Below are 21976 nucleotides of genomic sequence, written 5' to 3' on the forward strand. Positions count from 1 at the left end.
ATTTTAACATTGTCCTGAGGCGGTTACAAACTTGCACTACAATTTTATTAGTGATGTGTCAAAACTTCTTAGTAGGACAGAAAAATGAGACAGAATTTGAGACGTAAATTCTTAATCGTAGTTTCATATCTGTGATTTTTTTGTTATATTAATTACATTAATATTTTTGGGGTCTTTTTTTCATGATGTGTATATAATTTGTAGGCTGCAGCTGCTCGTGCTTTTGCTAATGAGCAACAAAGTCCAGAGATACGTGTCTACTTACCATTGAGATGAGAATCAAGTTGCTTGTTAAAACAACGATATGGGTTTTTGTTACCATTCATATGGAATACAACATCTGAGATAAGAAGCAAGTCAAAATGTAGATATATTATGCAATATACCACTCACATTCTCTCCATCCCAATTTCACATTTATTTTTCTTTCTTATCTCTCTTTTCTTTTTTTCATCACATCACCTATCATATTTTTTACTTCTCTTTTATTTCTTCCCCTATCGGTGGAGGTGGTGGGAATGAGATGTGAGTAAAACACTAATCATCCTTCAATGGAGATAAAAAAAAATAGGGCTTAATTGCCACCATTCCCCTACTGTATCCTCCTACAAATCATCTTCATCCTCCTACAAATCATCTTACAAACTAAATGGCATGAAATAATAGTACCAAAACTGAAAGGACTGTAATGGGAGAAATGAGAATTATGCCATTGTTAATTTTCATTCTCTTCCATTCTTTTCCAGCCCTACACGCAAAAGGTAGTCTGTTTATAATTAAAGACCATCTTTCCATCTATGGTTTCAACACTTTAAATAATACCTGCACCCTTTCTCTCACTCTGTAAAGGTTACATTGCATGAACAGACTTCATTCAGAGTTTGAATATTGATACCTTCATTCCGCAGAGGAAACCTCAAATTGATCTCCCTTGAGATGATATCTAACTATTCTCCCAACCACCAGTTACTTTTAGTAGCCCAAAACTTGTCACCTTCCAAACATGCGCCAGTGCATCCAAGGATAAGTTTCAAAGTTAAAAAAAAAAAAGAAAAAAAAAACTAATAAAAAGTTACACTTGAATTCACAAGAAAACTCAGCCCCCTCAGCCCCACATATTTCCATTCAAATATATATAATCATATCATGGCACAGTGGCCTACGCCCTATCACTACCCGATTGCCTTCTGCCATCCCAAAGGGCATTGCTCATGCTGCAGAATCTGCAGCCGAGAACCACAACATCCATAACCATCCACAAAGGCTCTCAAGGAGAAGGTTTCCAATCAAATTGAAGATTACTAAACCCATTTACTGCTCCTAGCCCACTAAGTAGTTGGTTTGACATATCTTGTTGGTGATTCATAGCTTGATCCCTAGATGACATTCCTCCTCTTCCATTCATGACTGAATTATTTAACATTGCAGCTCTCATTCCATTAGGCATAGAGGATTGACCAAGACCCATTGTTCCATAACCACCAACCCCGACACCCGAATTATTACTGTTCAGCGGGCCATTGCTGGTGTTGTGTCCTATATGGGCATTCCCTTGCAGCACACCATTTATATTCTTCATGTCATTTCCAAGAGAACCAACACCTCCCATTCCACCGCTGCCATTTATCTGGGATGACATCATCATCTCATGTATGATTTTCTGGACGGAGCTCTGCGCATCGTTAGGATCAGCTTCACCGGAAAGTGATGACTGTTGTTGGTTTTGTTGCATGGGAATATTAGCTGGCGGGTTTGTTGTGCTCATGTGATTGGCAGGCGATAAAGCAGGGTGAGATGTTTGTGGAGGGTTATTTGAAGAGGATGGTGTAGGTGAATGAAAAGGAGATGAGTTTGGCTGGGACTGTGGCACAGTACTGGAGGAACCTGGGGATGGAACCTGAGCAGAACTACCTCCGTATGGACTGTTTGCATTGCTCATTGAATTTTGTTGTCTAGAATTCATAGAGTTCTGGTGGAGAAGGCCAACAATAGTGCTTGTGGTAGTTGATGTGGATGCGGAGTTGACAGCGTTATTTACACTAACCATGCCATTGCTGGAAGTGATTTGCATGGCAGCAGCTTGTGATGAGTTTTGATCACCATTTGAGTTATGGCCCACCATTTGCGGTTGTTGCTGCTGCTGCTGCTGCTGCTGCTGTAATTGATCTCCATGCTGTTGTGATTGACTGCGAATTCCAGATGAACCACTGGTTCTCCGAGGGAATTTGGCTAAGCTCTCTGAGAGAAGACAAAAAAAAAACAGAAACATTCCGTTATCCCTATCATCACAATCAAACAGCTGGTAATAATTATTAATATAAGAAGCAAAACATCATTTAAAAAAAACATTTCCACCTCATAAGTTATCTCTAAAGGACCTAAAAGGTCGTGCAAAATTGGTAGCTCATATAACCAATGTCATGTACAACAAAAATGATTCCATAGTCGAAACACAAAATGCCTGCAAGACTTTTTTGATAGGGAAAGAAATAATAATAAGGCTGTTTGGAAGGTGCATATATAATAGGACAAAAGGACCTAATAGTTGCAATGAGCCTGACAGTTAAATGTTACTGGACTTGACCCAGTGAGAATAGTTATAAATAGGCGACTTCTTGTTAGGATTGGTTTAGGTTTTAGTCTATTGAATTGATGTTATTTGGGATTTATTAAAGGGAATTTCCCTTGAAAGAAAGACATTGTGATATAAATCTCTCGCTATGAGCGAGGTTCATGGAGGGGTCTGACCCACATTTTGGAGCTAATGTAGGCAATGTTCTCTTGCATTGTTGCAAAAGGCTAATTCCATGGCTCGAGTATGTGGTCGCAAAGTCACATGCCAGCAACCTTACCGTTGTGCCGAGGCTCCTTCTTGACTAATAAGAAGAATTCTTACTTTGATTCATAACATTTCCATTCTTGGTTTTCCTACTGCTGTTGGCTATTAACATAACCTAACAATTTTCTCCACAGAATTTCAGTCAACTTTCATCAGCCTCTGGACCTTGACCACGCCCATTAACAATCTTACCAATTGTAAATATCAAATAATTGCTACCTATCCTTGGACCTCCAAATAGACTTGAGGATATCTCAAGTCCATCCCAAATAATTGCACGATTTTACACTTTTGCACCCCCATTCTGATCTGGATCTGATGCAAAATCCTTTCCAGTGGAATGTGGTAGGATCTTAGATTCAGGCCATACGATCCCACAATTTTACGCTTCCGTATTCCTATTTCGAGCTGAAACAGTTGTATAATCGGGTGCGTGATCTCTTTCTCATGGGATATGGACAGAGCTTTTACAAGAGTTGGAAGTTTTTCCCTCTGTTGGTGAAAACTTGGTGACTCTTACTAGACATTTATTGTTTTATTTTCTTCTTTTGTGCTTTACTTTCATGTTAGCATAAATCCTGGCTATGGATTTAGTTTGACTCTTATTAGGGTGTTAATCTTATGAAATTTTATTACAACTTTAGTATCATGATAAGATTTACATGATATTTTCTCTATCTATGCTATTTTTTCTGAATATGTATATGTTTTAAGTGTATTTTTACATCTATGGTAGAATCTTACGATCCGATTTATGACTTTACGATCTATGATTTTGTACTCCCTCTCCGATCCCATGTAAAATCTCGACTTTCACAACATTGGACACCAGGCTAGAGAAACAGGATTTAAGCATGAAGTAAAACAGCTGACAAAAAAGGAGAGTTCAAAAAGGAGTTGACAAAAACAGGAAGGTCTGACACTTCTTCCACCCAAATACCAGTTTCAAGTTGTAATGGCTTATACGCATACTCTGGCACATTAATCATCTTTAGTGGCAGCATTATGAACCCAAATCGCAAGAGCTTGATACCCTTCACTATATTATTATCCTTTATTATTTTACGAAGACGTCTGCAAGCCAGATTATCCACAATCTTCTATATGTGTATGTTCAAGTCCCTTCCGATGTAAATTGAAGGCAAACTGCATCTGGCAATAATCCCATATTTCGGTTGCACGACATAGCTTTGAAAGGTTTGATGTGAGGTCCCCAATTATCAATAAAAATGCATGTAGGATAGTGTCATGAACAAAATGATATTCAAAATCAATTTATAATTATAACATAAAAAGGTAAACAAGGAAACTCAATGCATCAAAGACTTTCACCTAACACAATATCCCTTTTTAAATGAGGAATGGCAAATCAACCAGTAAACGATTATCTTACCCATAGGTCCTGTCCCTGTTTCTCTGCTGTAATCTATCAAGTCTTTCATACTATTTACCACTTCTGATATCTGTAACATAACCAAGAAAAAATAAACCAAGTTTGTCATGATGGCTCAGCCTATCCTCAATAGAATTCATTGCAAAATATCCTCTAAATGAACTCATAATTTATCATTTACTCTTTTATTACTGCAGTATTTTTTGCCATAAAAAAGAGGGATTGTTATTTCCTCCTCTTGTTCAAATAGCAAGAATTCTTGGTATCAACTAGCCCTTGATAGCCACTCCACCCGGTCCCCAAAAAATACACAGAATAAAAATTTATTTGCGGAAATATAAAAGAACCGCCAAAACATTACACAGAAATTATTGGGTCCCGAAGTCCCAAAGTACTCTCTTGAGAGAAAACCCTATTGAAAACTTTATTCAGGAAAATAAAATATACACAGAATTCAGAATAATTGCCACATTTTGCAGTCACATTAAAAGATGTAAAACCAAGGATGTCCTATTCAAAACAACTAAGTGCAAGAGGAGTGTTAAGTTTACAAATCTCCCAAAATAACAAATTCAAATGGAACATGGAAGGGTTATGATGGCACATGTAAAAGATCAAAAGTTCTGCATTAGATACCAAGTGTTGTTTCAAACATTAAACATTACCTGTAGGCAGCGGACGTATCTCTTCGTATATCCTAAATCATTAACTAAAGGAACTTCTAAGGCTTTAGCCAATTGACGGGCTGATGCAACAAACCTGGAAAAGAACAAAAGAAAAATATTAAAAAAAGAGATCATGAGAAAGGACTAGCGCAACCTCAAGTGCTAAACTGTAGACTAGGCACAACATACAAAAAACAGAATATCCAGAATTGGCTGTATCAACGTGCACATACCACATTCCTGAATATTATTAGACTTACATGCAAAGGAACCAGTATTCTAAAGAACAGCAAGACCTGAATCCACCCTTCGATAATCATCCACAAAAAATATTTTCATTGAGCATGAAACAAAACCACATTACATAAATCGATATTTTCAAGGTCGGTCAACTCAAGCACCAGTTAGGGTCCGGCTCCTCTAAAGTGAGTGGAGTGGACTCACTTTAGAGGGCAAAGTAAGCATCACAACCATTGATTGAGTTATTTTATTGACATTTTCAGAGTAGGTAATCACTATTAATGACTGTGATACTTACTTGACCATCTAAAGAGGAGCCAAATCCCACCAGTTAATCTATATCTGAAGATTCTAGACAAAGCAATTCCATACTACCCAAGGCAAAGTCGGGATTATGACCTTAATCGGGAAGGGGTGTGTTAATCGTAAATCGCATAATCGTAAGATTTAGCAAAAATACTGTACACATAATATTTATAATATTTTAGAAAATATTGTGCTGATTTATAGTATTTTATAAATATATGCTGATTTATGATATGTATAATATTTTTATAAAATATTATAAATTATATACTCACGTAATATTTATAATTTGTTTTAAATTGTAAGTTAAAATTGATCCCTGCTGCTCCAGACCAGACCTGTGCGGAGCTTTTTTATTTTATTTTGAAAACACTGATTGGGCATAAGCCCATTAACTTCCAAAACTCTACGTCATTACTCCATTTTATTACCTACACTACTGTTAGTTTACATGAGCACCGCATCGCGCCCTTCTTCCCTTGTAAGTATTTCTTTCTCATCCTATTCACTTCTCCTGTCACCAGATCTGGCTCTCGACCCTCCTCATCCCTCGATTTATTACTATTACGGTGGTTCACAAAAACTGAGCTCATGGCTATGATGATTGATGACGACTTCTGGTGGTCCAAGCCGCTTTTACGTCACTGAATTTGGTTTTTCTCTTTATCACTCATAATCACAATTATGGTGCGATAAAGTTGCGATTAAGGTAAGATTAAGGGAGAAAACAATTATGGAAGAGATTTTAATTGCCGAGGGGGTTCCTAATAACATTATCCTACGATCACGCGATTATACTCCAGATTTTGACTACCCTGCATACTGCAAAGATAAGTGTTTGAAGTTTGAACCATATGTTAATTGTTAAAACTTAATAAGCCATGGGCAATGGTCCATTCCATGGTCTTGGAATAAGAAAGTTACAGAATTTTAATACAGATAATATCCAAGTCATAAAGAAGAGTAGCATATACAAGAATTCTACATGTTTGCAATAAAATACATCTCAATTAAATAATAAACAAAATGCTAAAAGGCTCAGAAAATCAAAATAATAAAGGCCAAAAGGGACTTACATATTGCAATTATTTTGTAACTCTGGAACAGATATATTGGGCGTTGCATTTTGAGTAAAAGCCTGGTATTTTTGAGCCACTGCTCCAAGCTGACTAACCTGTAAAGTAAAAGTAAGAATAAACAATCACTATGGATATATTTAAATAGATATCAGAGTACTGCATTGTTAAATGTCTATAATAAAACACCAGTATTACAAAACGAATTCCTACCGAAATAATTATCATAATAACTAGCAACAAACTAGGAATTCATAAATCAATGGCACATATCTTGTCAATTAACATACTCAATTCGCCACAGACCCACAGTCACATCAAATATGTATGCATGTATGTATGCATGCATGCATGTATATATGAAGACTAACTGTCCACAGAGAATATAGGTGTCTATTAATTAACCAGCCTGATATCTTTGTCTATAAATAAATAAACAGAGAATCCATTCTTCATAATTACAAAGGCCTCTCATAATGCAGCTACTTAATCAGCAACCTGAGGTATTAACAATCTTCTGGGGATAAGCTCTTCATGGCGCCTAGCACAAAATTCCCACGAGCATATCTGCAAAGAAATAATAAAGAAAATGTCAATTAAACCTTTTTTAATGTGAACAATAATAATGAGCATTTTTCAGCAAAAAATGGAAGTTACTATTTCTATATGTAACCTTTAAGTCTGGAGAGAAGACTATACGAAGTTGACCGTCACGAACAACACGAAGTTGATCAAAAACACTTTCTTGTATTGCTTTTGCATAATCTAGAACAATCTGGCCAGAGGCATTATGGTATTCACGGGGCATGTCAACATAAAGTAGCTCTTCCAAAGTACCACTTTCATACTTTATCTTGAAAAGCCTGGGAAGAACCTCAAAAGTTGCCTCTGAAAATGTATAAGAAGCTTAACATTTAGAAAGAGGATAGTGCAACACAATTACATTGGTAAACTACCCACATTAGATATATTTGATAAAAAGTTAAGATTCCAACATTCAAATGGCGAAGAACCAAAATAGACTGAATAACAAAATTAAAAAAATTAAAAAATTTAATCTTACCAAACCCACGGCCAGGTTTGCGATTACATATTTCACAGTGCCATACATCCTGAAAATGTTTAAAGAATCCATCTGTTAGCTTTAACAAATGCTTAGCATCAGCGAAATCACAACAATTCCAAGATGCCAATAACCAAGTATAGGACAGTTAAACACACCATCTAATATTTGAGTAAAGAAATTAGATAAGGTTGTCCAGGCAGTATAAGCAGTTAATAAGGGTTTTCTCTAACAACAGACCTGAGGGAAAACCCCAGTTGTTTGTCTGCCACTTCCATACATGGAAACACACCACTTCTTCTTGGCATTGGGAGCAAAATACTCAGCAACAAACTTCCTCCAGAACTCGATATTGTTATCCTACAGAAACTCAAAGCGCATACCCCTGTTAATACATGTGAATATGGGACATACACATAAAACTAGCTTTTATATAGATCAATACTCACTTCAGGTCGATGTTGTTGCTGATACATGTAATGTGTCAACCGCCTAGCACACATCCCCGGTTCATATACTGGTTTAACAGGAGACCTCACAGGCATATTTTGCTGTTGAAATTGCTGTTGTAGTTGAGACCGTTGTTGAGGCATTGCCTTCAAGAGTTGTTGTTGTTGCTGTTGCTGTTGCTGTTGCTGTAACTGCAAAAGCCTCTGATGGTGGAAAAGGTTGATCTGAGCAGCAGCAGCCTGAGAAGATTGCCTAGACATGTGGAGGAATTGCTGCTGTTGTTGCTGTTGCAAAAACATTGGTTGATCAGAATGTTGGGGCTCCATCTTAACAGGTGGCAAATTTCTCATTGAATGAAGCTGTTGTTGCTCCATTTTGACTGGAGCAAGATTTCTCAATGATTGCAACTGTTGCTGCTGCTGACCAAGTTGATCGTTGTTTACCTGGGGCTCCAACTTTACAGGTCCAATACCACCTATTCCTCCTCGAATTGATTGATAATGCTGCTGCGCATTCAGAGGAGAAGAGAACTGTTGCATCGACTGCTGATTGTGTTGGAAATTCTGAGGTTCAAGCTGTTGGGAATGTTGTTGATCCGGCAACAGCTGGTTGCTAGAAGGGTTTGAAAATTGTTGACCCTGGCCTTGACCGGAGGGACCAGCATTCCCCATATTTGATTGTACAAATGAGGATGAAACATTACTAAAGCTCATTCCATTGCCCACACTAGAGAGTGGGTCTGTTTCAGCTCCAGTATCAATCCCTCCAAGCTGGCTACTACCTGGACCAGAGAGTGCCGGATTTTGAACTCCATTTGGGAAAGATTGATTCAGCATAGAAGTTACATTTGTCATATTTCCTAAAATGTTCATGCCATTGAACTGCGTACGCGGCGACACAAGCGAAGGGAAAGAAGACTGTGAAGGCATGGGACCTCCTTGAGCTCCTAGCATTCCAGAATTTGATCTCAAAAGAGAAGGCGAAACGGACTGGCCACCACCAATGGGTGTGGGTGGCCCTGGACCCGGAGCCACCATCTTTCAATTTTTCAGCTTTCAAGCAATCACCTAAGCAGCACACTATATTCTATAAAACATGAGTTCAATAAACTACAATGACGACGCAAAACCAGCGATAACATTCAACTCAGACAGTGTTTCATCCCAAAGTCCAAGACCAAACGCTTTAAGAGTCTTCAATCTTCAACCTTCAATTAAATGAGCTCGCACTCAAACGGCGTTTGCACCAATCTCTGCACAACAAATGACTCCTCAGATCCAACTCACCAACCAGCACACAAAATAATACCAAATAAACAAATTCAAGAAAGCACCAAAATTTCAATCAACATTGGTATCACACTAATCACCAAAATTAATTTTAAAAAAATACTGAAAAATGACAAAAACACAAAACAAATCAGCTTCTATGGAATTATAAGACACACATCTCAAAACAAAACCCCAAACTATCAGTTCAAAACTATCATTGTTTTTTAAAACAAGTCTAAGCTCAATTGAAAAAAAATGATTAGAAGGCCAAGAAAAAAAACTATATCAAAGTAAAAGACAAAAACAAGAGCTAAGAGGGTTCGATCAAGCCACAGGTAAAGCGAATCAACAAGCCAGAGGCACAAAATGAGATAGATGGGGTGCGGTAATTACGGTAAACGAAAACAGAAACAGAAGCGAATGGGTCAAACGATAAAAGTAATACGTTACGACTTGCCATGACTCACTGGGAGTTGAAAATTGAGAAATTGAGTAGCAATAAAATCTGGTAAGTGATCAGAAACTTTGAACTTTGCATTCAGGTTCTGAATTCAGTAACACCAGGTACTGGTTTCTTCTGCTGCTTATTCGTGAGTGTTTTAGAGAGAGAAAGTGATGGAGAGAGAATGGGTCATTCCGGACGTCAAGATTGTATTCGATCGGATTAAATTTTCTTCATTCTTTTTCATGCTTCTATTCATTCTCTTTCTTTCTCTATTTTTTGAGAGAAAAAAATGAAGTCAAATCCTATTCTACTTTCTCTCTCTGTGTTGCGCCTCTTCTATGCACATGCACCATGTCTATCATGACTCATCATGTTCTCTATGGTATGGATATTGATCGACATAATATACCTAGTTACGGGTACACCCTTTGTTTATGCTTTTATTTACCAAGTTGACACAACTTCCAAGTTTGTTTATGCCTTCCTTTCTGGGCCAATTTTCTACAACTAGTTTGATGGTGCCAAATTAAGGTATTACAAATTTACAATTGTCACAACAACAAAAAATGGTATGAAGTATCAACAAGTAGCATTGGGTTTAGGGTTGTGGCGGCGTGATTTGGAATTTCCTTGGGATTGCTGCGGCGGCTTGTCTTGAGTCCACCGTGGAAAGTGGTCGGTTGTGGTTGTCTTTCCTTGTTGCTATTTCTGGTTTTCTCGTTCTTTCTCTGTTTCCACTATGGGTCAACAGGGTGAGTCCATGTACACTGATGAAGAGAACTCAGTCCTTGACGTCTCGCATATCTTGGCTACTGCTTCTGCTGCCAAGGATGGGTGGTTAGTGGGTCGTTTATTGACGGAGGGTTCCTGCAACCTCAGGGGCCTTAAGGGAACGCTAGTCAATATCTGGAGGAGCTTTGGGCGCCATGAGTTCAGGGAGTTGGGCCCTAACCTGTTCACCATCAGGTTCCATGATAAGGCTGATCGTGACCGCTTGATGCTGGCGGGTCCTTGGACGTTTGACCAGTTTCTTCTGGTTCTGAAGGAACTTGAGGTTGATGAGACCCCTTCGCAAGTACCTCTTCAGCGAGTCCCCTTCTGGGTGCAGGTTCATGATATCCCAGTTGGTCTCCACACTGAGGAGATGGCACGGTCTCTTGGCAATGCTTTGGGTGGTTTTCTGGGATGGGACTCGACAGAACGGCGAAACCATGGTGGATATCTCCGTATTCGAGTCTCAGTGGATGTTACGAAGCCTTTGCTTCGCTCCAAGCTTCTGGGCAGAGGAGCTAACAAGGAGCCGTTGAGGGTGCTGTTTCGTTATGAGCGGCTAGCAAATCTGTGCTATCGCTGCGGCCGCATGGATCACTTTGTCAAGCATTGCAGTAGTAAGGAGCGGGGTCCTTTCCCGTTTGGTCCTTGTATGAAGGCAGAGGTTGTGCATTCTTTCACCTCCCGTAACCGTGCATCTTCTTCTTTCTCCTCGCGGGGAGGAGCTGCTTATGGTACTGATTCAGGGTCTTCCTCTTTCCCGCAATATGGGCCCTCATCTCCGTTGCATGGTTCTGTTCATGGTGGATCAGAGGTGGGTGAGAAAGATGGCAACTCAGTTTTGACCCCAAAGGATGTGGCAGTTACTACCGTGGACTTTGGTGGGTCAGGTGACAATCATACTGTGCCAGAGGGTCCTAGCAAGAAACGTAGTGCTGGGACTTCCTTGGATGATGCTATGGTGTTACAACCTCCTTCAAAGAAGATGCTTTTTGATGCAATATCGGCGGACGCTGCTGAGCAGGTCCGCCGGGCACAATGAAACTCTTATCGTGGAACTGTCGTGGGCTTGGGAACCCAGGGGCAGTTAGGGCTTTGCGTAAGCTCATCCACATGGAAGATCCCGATCTGGTGTTTTTGATGGAGACTAAACAGAAAGCGTCGGAAATGCAACGTAAACGTGGTAGTGGTGTTTTTTCGTGCATGTTTGCTACTGATTGTAGAGGTTTGGGCCAGTCTCGGGGAGGTGGTCTTTGCCTTTTGTGGAAAAATGATATTGATGTGAGGGTTATGTCTTCTTCTACAAACCATATTAATTTCCAGGTGGAGGTTGAAGATTATGAGTCAAATGCTGTGCTGGTCCAGGTGACGGGTTTGTATGGGTTTCCTGAGTCACAAAATAAATGGAGGACTTGGGAGTTGGTTCGGTCAGTTGCACCTCGGGATGGTCTTCCATGGCTGTGTTGTGGTGATTTCAATGATGTGTTGACCCCAGAGGACAAGAGCGGTGGCTGTCCGGTTGATTTAGGACATTTGCAGGTTGTTCATGACACTTTATCTACCTGCGGTTTGGAGGATGTGGGTTTCTTTGGCCTTCCCTTTACTTGGTGCAATAAGCGAGTGATTCCTGGAACGATTGAGGAGCGTTTGGACTACGCCTTATGTAATGCGAGTTGGCGGGGTGTTTGGAGCTTCCTCCAAGTTCGACACTTGCCGCGGTTTCAGTTGGACCATAACCCGATTCTTGTTTGCTTTGACACTGGTTCTGGTGAGGGAGATATGAGGTGTCGGCGTCTATTTAGATTTGAGCAACTTTGGCTCAGCGATCTCCCAGAGTGCCAAGAGGTGGTGGTCTCGGCTTGGGATAAGCAGGACACTAGTATGGCGACCCGGCTGCGAGATCTTGGGTCATGTTTGGGCGAGTGGGGAAAGATGAAGTATGGTCACTTTAAGCGTGACATTCGTATGCTCCAGGAGAGATTACAGTCACTTCAGACGAGGGTTCAGACGGAGGAGGTCTTGTCAGAAATCTTCCAGACTGAGCAGGAGCTTGAGGAGCTGCTGGTGATGGAAGAGATGTGGTGGAGCCAGAGGTCTCGAGCTTCTTGGTTGGAGCATGGCGATCGTAATACCCAGTTTTTTCACCGGAAAGCTACACAACGGTCTGCAAGGAACTGCATTGTGAAAATTCGTGATGATAATGGGAGGGTGTATGATAAACAGGCAGATATTGGTGGGGTGTTGGTTGATTATTTTCGTGGTTTATTCTCTTCCTCTAGCCCTTCTCGTGCTGAGGAAGCCACAGAGCTGGTGCGGGGTCGCTTATTTGAGAGGCATAGGCTTCGTTTGGATCCGCCTTTCACAGCGGAGGAGGTGTTGTTTTCCCTTAGACAGATGCATCCACCAAGGCTCCAGGTATTGATGGTTTTCCTGCTTTGTTTTATCAGAAATTTTGGTCTGTGATTGGAGATGATGTGTTGGCTACGGTTTTGGCAGTGTTGAATGATGGAGCCTCTCCGGCTTCTTTTAATCATACTTTGATTGCTTTGATTCCAAAAGTTAAGAAATCGGTCCATGCTAGTCAGTTTCGGCCTATCAGTTTATGCAACGTGATTTTTAAGTTGGTGACAAAGACTATTGCTAATCGCCTGAAGGGTGTGTTACCGGATATTGTGGGAGAAGCTCAGAGTGCTTTTGTGCCTAACAGGTTGATCACAGATAATGCTTTGGTGGCCTATGAATGCTTCCACTATATGAAGAAAAAGATAGTGGGTAGCAAGGGGGTAATGGCTATGAAACTTGACATGGCGAAGGCTTATGATCGGGTTGAGTGGGATTTCTTGGAGCTGGTTCTTGCAAAAATGGGTTTCTCTGATCATTGGGTCCAGCTTGTTATGCAGTGTGTCCGAACGGTGACCTTTTCGGTGTTGGTTAATGGGCAACCTTCTAGGGTGTTTACCCCTCAGCGTGGATTGAGGCAGGGAGATCCTCTATCTCCCTACTTGTTCATCCTTTGTGGGGAGGTTTTCTCTGCTATGTTGTGTAGAGCTATGGAGGTGAAGTCTATCTCTCGGATTCGACTGGCCTATGGTGCTCCAGGCATCTCTCATCTGTTCTTTGCAGATGACAGTGTGATCTTTTCTAGGGCGACTATGGAGGAGGCCACTGTGATTGCTTCCATTCTAGATTTCTATGAGAATGCTTCTGGTCAAAAAATTAACCTTGATAAATCTCAGCTTTCGTTTAGCCGTAATGTGCCTAATACTAGAATTGATGAGCTTGTGGAGCTTTTGGGAATAAAGGCTGTTGAAAGTTATGAGAAATACTTGGGGCTACCAACCATTATTGGGAGGTCTAAGTCTCAAGTGTTTGCTTTTGTCAAGGAACGTGTTTGGAAGAAGTTGAAAGGATGGAAGGAGAAGGCTTTGTCTAAGGCGGGAAGAGATGTGCTAATAAAGTCGGTGGTTCAAGCCATTCCGGCGTATGTTATGAGTTGTTTTGCTCTTCCAAATTCTCTTTGTGTGGAGATTGAGAATATGATCAATCGTTTTTATTGGGGAGGGGATGTAACTAAGAGGAAAATGCATTGGATGCGGTGGGATCGTCTTGCAAAGCCAAAAGATGAAGGGGGCTTGGGCTTCCGTTCTTTTAAGGCTTTCAATACGGCTCTCTTGGCGAAACAATGGTGGCGCTTGATGACTGTGGAAGACTCCTTGATGGCTCGGGTGTTCAGGGCAATCTATTATCGGCGGAGCACAGTTCATAATGCTAGGCTTGGGTACCGTCCAAGTTATGTGTGGAGGAGTATGCACGGGGCAAAGTGGGTGATTGAGAAAGGTTGCTATTGGAAGGTGGGTACTGGTACAGCTATACGACTATGGGATGATCCTTGGCTCCCTATGGCTGCGGCCTTCAAACCTCTGTCTAGGCAGCAATGGCGTGGTAGTTTGTCTACTGTTTCTGATTTGTTGGATGGCACGTTGGGTAGATGGAAGGATAATGTGGTTCGGCAAGTCTTTTGTGCGCATGAGGCTTCTATGGTGTTGAGCTTGCCTTTGCCTCGGACTGTAACTGCGGATATGTTAGTGTGGGCTGCCACTGATAATGGTCTTTTCAATACCAAATTTGCCTACCAGCTAGTTCTGAGTTCCCATGAGGGCCCCTCGACGTCGATGGGCGATGATCGTGGTGGTTTGTGGAGGAGCATTTGGAAGACCAAGTCCATTCCTCGTTGTAGGGATATGATGTGGCGTATCTGCCATGGTTTCCTTCCAACGGCTGTCAATTTGAGTCGTCGTGGTGTTGATATGGATTTGCTATGCCCAATGTGTGGGGAGGGGAACGAGACAACGGCTCATGCGCTGCTCTTTTGTCCTGCGGTGGCCCCAATTTGGTTTATGTCTCCCTTGTCTCTTGCCTTCCATGGACCTCAACCTGCTATTTTTTCGATGGAGGCATGGATTCGGACTTTGCTGGACCAGAAGGATGAGTGGGTGATCGATAAGGTATCCACGCTGCTGTACGCAATTTGGGCTAGACGAAACCTCTGGGTTTTTGATCAACGTTGGCTGACTTTGGAGCAGACGTTGAAGCGTGCAGCTGCAATGGAGGTGGTGAAGCTGGATGATTTTCAGGGGTTGGGTAGTGCTGGTTTGAACACAGCCCAGGTGGATAGACAAGACGTGTGGCGACCACCACCGAGAGGTTCTGTGAAGGTCAATGTTGATGCTTCTTTCAAGCACGGTGAGGTGGTGGGTATGGGCATGGTGGTGCGAGAAGCAGATGGTGGTTTGCTCCTGTGTGCGTCGGGGAAGATGGTTGGAGCTCTATCGGCGGCTATGGCGGAAGCAATGGCCTTGCGGTGGGCGCTGGGCCTGGTTTTGGAGATGGGTTACCAGCGGATCGTTGTTGAAACTGATTGTGCGGTTCTTCACAGTACTTGGAGGAGTGCTCATCATGATCGCTCTTACCTTGCAGCTGTGGTCCAAGATTGCGTGGCTCTTTCTACTGGTTTTAGTTCCTTTTCTTTTGTTTTGGTTCGTAGAAATGCAAATCGAGCAGCGAACTACATGGCAAAATTTGCATTATCTAATCTTTGTTTTGTTTGGTTTGGGAATTTCCCTATGGGTCTGGAGCATATTATTGCTTCTGATGTAAGCTCTCTTGCTAATCAATAAAATTGAGCTTTTTTACCCTCAAAAAAAAAACAAAAACAAGTAGCATAAGAAAAATATTTGCATACTTTCTCCACTCGATTTTCCTCGGGGCGTCCCTCAAATTAAATTTGATTCACTGATTTTGAAATTTAAAGATATAGATTAATTCAAAGAGATTAACTGATTGTTTTATAATACACTTCACTCTCTCCTAGGCGGCGAGTGTAGCAGCCGGAGAAGATCTATTCTTAAAAGAAAACTTGCATAGAATTCTATAGCGGAATTTGCGGAAGCATATTAACAATGATATATAGTTTATTATTTTCTTGAGCTTCAATACAGGAAACAAATTGTATCTTAAAATTATATATATATATATAATTAAAACATTAAATATTAAAATTAATTTTTAATTTTTTAATTATATTTTATCACAATTTGAGAAAAATTATACCTAACTCTGATACATTCATACTCTTCTTTTGCTTTGGGGGTTTGTCATACCAATGGAGTTGTGAATGAGTTTGTTAATTCGCCTCCAGAAGTTATCTTGTGGCGGTAGCGGCATCTTTGAGAGAAGGGATTCTCGAACCACCCCTTGTGATGCATCTTTTTCATTTGTTTCTCAACCCCGAGGTCGTGTTCTGAGTCCGAGGCCTAGGGGAAGACCTAGGAAAATTGATCGGAGGTAACAGAAACCGAAAGCAGGAGAGAGAGAGAGTAATTGTAACTGATTTTGTTAGAGAATGATTGATGGTTACAATTCTGTGATGAACACAGTATATATAGTACAAGTGTTATTCTAATTTCCTAACTAACAAACTTGTAGTACACGTATTGTATACTATACTCTATTACCCCCCCCCCCCACTCAAGCTCATCTAGGGTGGTCACACACAATGAGCTTGCTTCTAAAATCCAAAAACTGAGTAGTATGGAGTGGCTTGGTGAGGGCATCTGCAATTTGGAAAGGAGTTGGAATGTGCTGGACTTTGAATTGATTGTTAAGGACCTTCTCTCGTACAAAGAAAACATCAAGTTCAACATGTTTGGTGAGAGCATGAAGAATAGGATTGTGAGCTACATAAACAGCTGAAACATTGTCACAGTACAGAATTGGAGTGCCAATAGGAACAGCCAGGTCCTGTAAAAGGGATTGGACACAAAGTATTTCTGCTGAGAGTTGAGCCAAGCTGCGGTATTCTGCTTCTGTGCTGCTTCTGGAAACAACTTGTTGTTTCTTAGACCACCATGAGATTAGATTAGGACCCAAAAAGAGAGAGGCCCCAAAAACTGACCTCCGATCATCCACATCAGTGGGCCAATCTGCATCTGAAAAGCCTCTAAATTGCAGAGAAGAAGTCCTTGTTGGCTGGAGATGAAGTCCATAAGAAAGAGTGCCTTTGATGTGCCTTAACATTCGTTTGACAGCAGCCCAATGAGTATCCAATGGACTGGACATAAACTGACAGACCTTATTCACTGGGAAACTGAGCTCAGGTCTAGTAAGAGTAAGATATTGAAGGGCACCTACTGTGGATCTGTAGATTGTTGGATCAGAAAAGGGAGAGCCTTGGTGCTTGGACAATCGGGAAGTGCTCACCATTGGTGTGGAAATAGGATTGCAATCTGTCATCTTTGTCCTAGCAAGAAGATCTCGAATGTACCTTTTTTGAGTAAGCAACAAGGAACCATCCTTAAGGGACTGAACCTCAACCCCAAGAAAATATGAAGATCACCTAGCTGCTTGAGTGAAAACTGTGAATCAAGTTGATCAATAAACTGCTAAATTAGAGCAGAAGAATTCCCAGTCAAGATAATGTCGTCCACATACACTAGAACATAAACAGCAGCAACACCATGTGTGTAGATGAAGAGTGAGGGATCACACTTGCTTGGCCTGAACTTGAGATGAAGGAGAGCTAAATGGAGCCTTTCAAACCAAGCCCGAGGAGCTTGTTTGAGGCCATATAAAGCCTTGTGAAGCCTGCAGACTAGGGATTTAACTGCTGATTGGAAACCTGGTTGCTGATCCATGTAGACCTCTTCATGAAGCAATCCATTTAAGAAAGCATTATTGACATCAATTTGCTTTAGCTGCCAACCATGAGTTAGAGCTAAGGTAAGAATGACCCTTATTGTGATTGGTTTTACTACAGGTGAGAAGGTCTCAGTGTAGTCAAAACCAGTTTTGTATTTATTAATAGAGCCATCAGGATTTTCTTTGGTTCTAAACACCCACTTGCAACCAATAGAAGTCCTGTTAGAGGGCAAAGGCCCAAGTGACCAAGTCTGGTTTTTGAGCAAAGCATTATATTCATCCTCCATAGCTTTGTGCCAAAGAGGACTAGCCAGGGCTTGTTTAACACTAGTTGGTTCTGCATGAGTAACAAGGACAAAGGGAAGAAGCCTAGGCTGAACAATACCATTTTTGGATCTAGTCACCATGGGATGCGTGTTTTGGGAAGGTGGAGGTGGTGGGAGGGAAGGTTCTACAGAAACAGCAGCAGGGGAAGGAAAAGGAGGAGAAGGCAGAAAGAGTGGATTGGAGCCATGAACGCAATAACGCATCTTGTTGTTCCCATTTCCGATAGGTTTCGCTGACAACAGCTGCAATGCGATCTTCTTCACTCGCAAATCGTGGTGGAATCTCTGGATTCTCAAGAAACGAGCCCAATCGATGTGCGATGATGATTGGTTCAACCTGCAGCTTCCATAGCAGGAAATTTGTGTCGTTCAGCTTCTCTGTGAACACATGCGACAGAGAATTGTACTTCGAAGAAAACAGAGGCATTGCATCATTGTGCGATTGCTCAGAGATAGGGCGCGGAGGAGACGGTGGCGGAGTAGTGGGTGGTGGTGACAGTGCAACGCTAGCCATAACACCGACGACGCTAGCCATAACACCGACGAAAAGAACTAGGCTTTAGATACCATAACAGAAACCGAAAGCAGGAGAGAGAGAGAGAGTAGAGAGAGTAATTGTAACTGATTTTGTTAGAGAATTATTGATGGTTACAATTCTGTGATGAACACAGTATATATAGTACAAGTGTTATTATAATTTCCTAACTAACAAACTTGTAGTACAAGTATTGTATACTATACTCTATTAGGAAGGGCCAAAAAAAAGGTTCAAATGGAGGCGGCCAGTAGTTCTTTGCTAGCGTAGGACACATATACGATGGAAGCAAACACACGGAAACAACTAATGCTTTTTACCAATGAATTTTTCGGGTCCACTCGGTGTTATGACAAGGGCGAGGAGTCTCATATTGATGGAGGAATAATTTGCTGATGATGATCCTGTAGGTATGCCATTGAAGGAGCCCAGCTTGTCTTTAATGTCTCATTTCTCATAGGGGTTTGTCTCTCCTCCCTCATACGTGGGTTCTTCCATTATGGTTTGTTCTTAGATCATGTATAGAGAACAATGAGGATGATCTAAGCCCAAACCCCTAACGGAAGTAGACTCTTGTAATAACTTAGCCGCTTAATGTATAAATGATCAAAAGGCTCCTTCTCAAGATACAAACTTTCCCTTTTATAGGAAATACTCAAAACCCTAAGTTGGTCCTAATGGGCTCTTGGGCCTTATAATCTCTCGGCCCAAGAGTCAGTACAAGAGTGGTCCCTTCCCTTAGGTGATTATTTCCTAAATCTCTACACTTAACCCCAGCAGGTTCATTACACTTTCACATGTCCCTCATCTTTGTTCCATTTAGGCAATTTATGTGAGGTACAAAGACATTCGAACCTCTTGGGCGGGTCCCCTATTCTTACAAGGGGCTCGCTCAATCCAGCAGGTATTTCACCAGAGCGAAGAAGGCTTTCCTTCTTGGAAAATTTTGGTCTCGCTCACCCTATCAACGACTTAGAAGCTATTCGCGGGTTGGAGAAAGAGCTAAGTGTGTTCCTCCCTCTTTAGTGTCTTGGTGGAGTTTCTGGGTGTCTCTTTCTAGGTTTTTTGTGCGGTTTTCTTTTAGTGCAACTTTGTAAGTTTTAGTTTTGGTGCTTTAGCTCTACATGGTTATCTTTTTAGCTTTTTAGCTTTTGGCTTTATTCCTTGGTTCCTGATTTTGCTTAACTCATTTGTGAGGCCCTGTGTGTTGATCTTTGCTTGGGAACATTGTTGGGGGGTTTTCTTCTCTTTAGAAGTTTTTCTTTGGGCATCTCTTTGATTAACTTCGTTTTATTGGTGTAATCGTCGCTTTCGCTCCTTCCTTGCGGGCTATGTCCTTATGGCCTTTTTGTGGATAATGCAAATCTTTTATTTTTCGGGATATATATATATATATATATATATATATATATATATGGGATGTATCATATGAGAAAGCCTCTTTTATGTGAGAATGGTAAGAATGATTTTCAGCCATTTGATTAAAATAAACGGATTAGATTAAAAAGCTCATTTTAAGTGAGTCACGTGCTTTCTTCCTTTTCCAAATCCTGATTCCCTGCTCTGCTGTTCCCAATCTTCCCTTATTCTGGAAAAAAAATCCATTCACATTCTTGTCAAGCACTGTCACCACAATTGTTCATTCCTTGTTCGTAGAGCAGCATAACATGAAAATAAAAACATTTTCAGATTTGTATATTTATTTGTGTACTTTTATTTTCCTTGCTAACCGAAAATAAACCTGGGATCTGGTATGAAAAATGTGAACGGTCAAGCTCGGGGCAAACATTCAGATTGAAGACAAACACAAGACCCTCACAGCCCATTCTTCAATCCCAATTCTCAACTGGTGCAGCGAGTAGCCACACAAGTTGTTATTGTTTTCCCAAATGGTATTTAATCATATTATATTCATATACACCTATAGTTTTGATCTTTCTTTGGGGGTGATGCTTACGTAGTGAATCGAGTATATCTAATCTGCAATGGAGGTGACACTGGAGATCGACAATTGAATCGAGGGGCCTTGCCACGGTAGTTCCATGGTGAAAAGTTAAATGTGCAGTTCGTTAGCGGCAGATAGAAAATTGGGGGAAGAAGAGTGAAAGTATGACACGTGTTTTTTTAATTGAGTGTTTAATCCTAACCATTTATTTTAATCTAATGGTTTCAAAATCATTCATATTTTTCTCACATAAGATAGGCTTTCTCATATGATACTCCCTCTATATATATATGGCTTAAATGCACTTTTGAACCCCCAAATTTATTATTCATGTGATTGCTAACCCCAATCTATTTTTTCGACGATTCGGGACCCTGATCTTTCAAAAAAATGCACTTTTGGACCTTCCGTCCAATTCCGTCAAAAATTTGGATGGTGTCAGCATGCCACTTGGCGTGCCACATCATTAAATAAAATAAGAACATGGAAAAATGGGGTGGAAGAGATTTGAACCCCGGACCTGGTAGTGGCAAAACAACACTTTTGCCAGTTGAACCACTTAATGATTTAGATATATTGTGAACAAATTAATACATATACCATATTTTCTTCTTCTTCTTCATCAATGTCAACTTCATCTTCTTCATGCTTCAATAACCAGAAACAATAACCAACCCCTTTTCTTCTTCTTCTTCGTCTACGCCTTCTGCTTCTTCATCCACCATACCTTCGAGAACTCCACCCCAAATCCTCTTCCTTCCCCTTCGATGCACTCCTTCCAGAACCTCCTCTCATTGTTCCTCCACTCAACCCTGTTGGCTTCTTCTTCTTCCTCAAAGAACCAAGCCCAGTTCCGAGAGTACGGCAGCGACAAAGCAACGGAGCGAGCTCGGCGGAGATCGCCATCGCCTTCGTCATCCTCTCCCATGGTTCCGTTCCCATGGTCGTTCTTCTCCGCCATCTAGCGATCCACCTTCTCCTTTGTCAAAGTTTCACTCAGTCAAACACAAAGTGAAAAACATTGGGGGCACATGAATCTTCATAGAAGCACCATAATTGTGCAGAGGATACAAAATCAAAGTAACCCATAAGTAAAAGGGGCTGGATTTTTCATGTTTGGATTTGTGCGTTTGATTGTAATATTCGTGTTTGGAATCGAGTGAGTAGAAAAGGGGTTGGTTCTTGTTATTTTTTTTCTGGTTATTGAAGTATGAAGAAGATGAAGTTGACATTGATGAAGAAGAAGAAGAAAATATGGTATATGTATTAATTTGTTCACAATATATCTAAATCATTAAGTGGTTCAACTGGCAAACGTGTTGTTTTGCCACTACCAGGTCAGTTTTTCCACTACCAGGTCCTGGGTAATTTTTACGGAAGGTCCAAAAGTGCATCTTTTTGAAAGATCAGGGTCCCGAATCGTCGAAAAAATAGATTGGGGTTAGCAATCGCAC

The 21976-nt window shown here is 40.9% G+C and overlaps 2 protein-coding genes across 3 annotated transcripts; one reads left to right on the forward strand and one right to left on the reverse strand.

Annotated features, from left to right (window-relative positions):
* Nucleotides 1-689: 689 nt before the first annotated feature.
* LOC130740418 (transcriptional corepressor SEUSS-like) lies at nt 690-10034 on the reverse strand. 2 transcript variants are annotated; one of them, XM_057593028.1, is made up of 10 exons: nt 9771-10034; nt 8032-9284; nt 7823-7942; nt 7583-7631; nt 7193-7407; nt 7018-7086; nt 6520-6617; nt 4898-4991; nt 4233-4302; nt 690-2238 (listed from the first exon to the last, which is right to left on the reverse strand). In XM_057593028.1, the coding sequence occupies exons 2-10, from the start codon at nt 9067-9069 to the stop codon at nt 1268-1270; spliced, it is 2724 nt and encodes a 907-aa protein (XP_057449011.1). In that variant the 5' UTR covers nt 9070-9284; nt 9771-10034; the 3' UTR covers nt 690-1267. The 2 variants fall into 2 exon arrangements, with proteins under 2 accessions (XP_057449011.1, XP_057449003.1); XM_057593020.1 differs by having other exon boundaries at nt 9749-10034.
* Nucleotides 10035-10487: 453 nt separating this feature from the next.
* On the forward strand, nt 10488-11561 carry LOC130743278 (uncharacterized). The gene has a single exon (XM_057595453.1). It carries the CDS (start codon nt 10488-10490, stop codon nt 11559-11561), a length of 1074 nt encoding a protein of 357 aa, XP_057451436.1.
* The last annotated feature ends 10415 nt before the right edge of the window (nt 11562-21976 follow it).

Source organism: Lotus japonicus, chromosome 1 (genome assembly GCF_012489685.1).
Source record: "Lotus japonicus ecotype B-129 chromosome 1, LjGifu_v1.2".
In the NCBI taxonomy this organism is placed as follows: Eukaryota; Viridiplantae; Streptophyta; class Magnoliopsida; order Fabales; family Fabaceae; genus Lotus; species Lotus japonicus.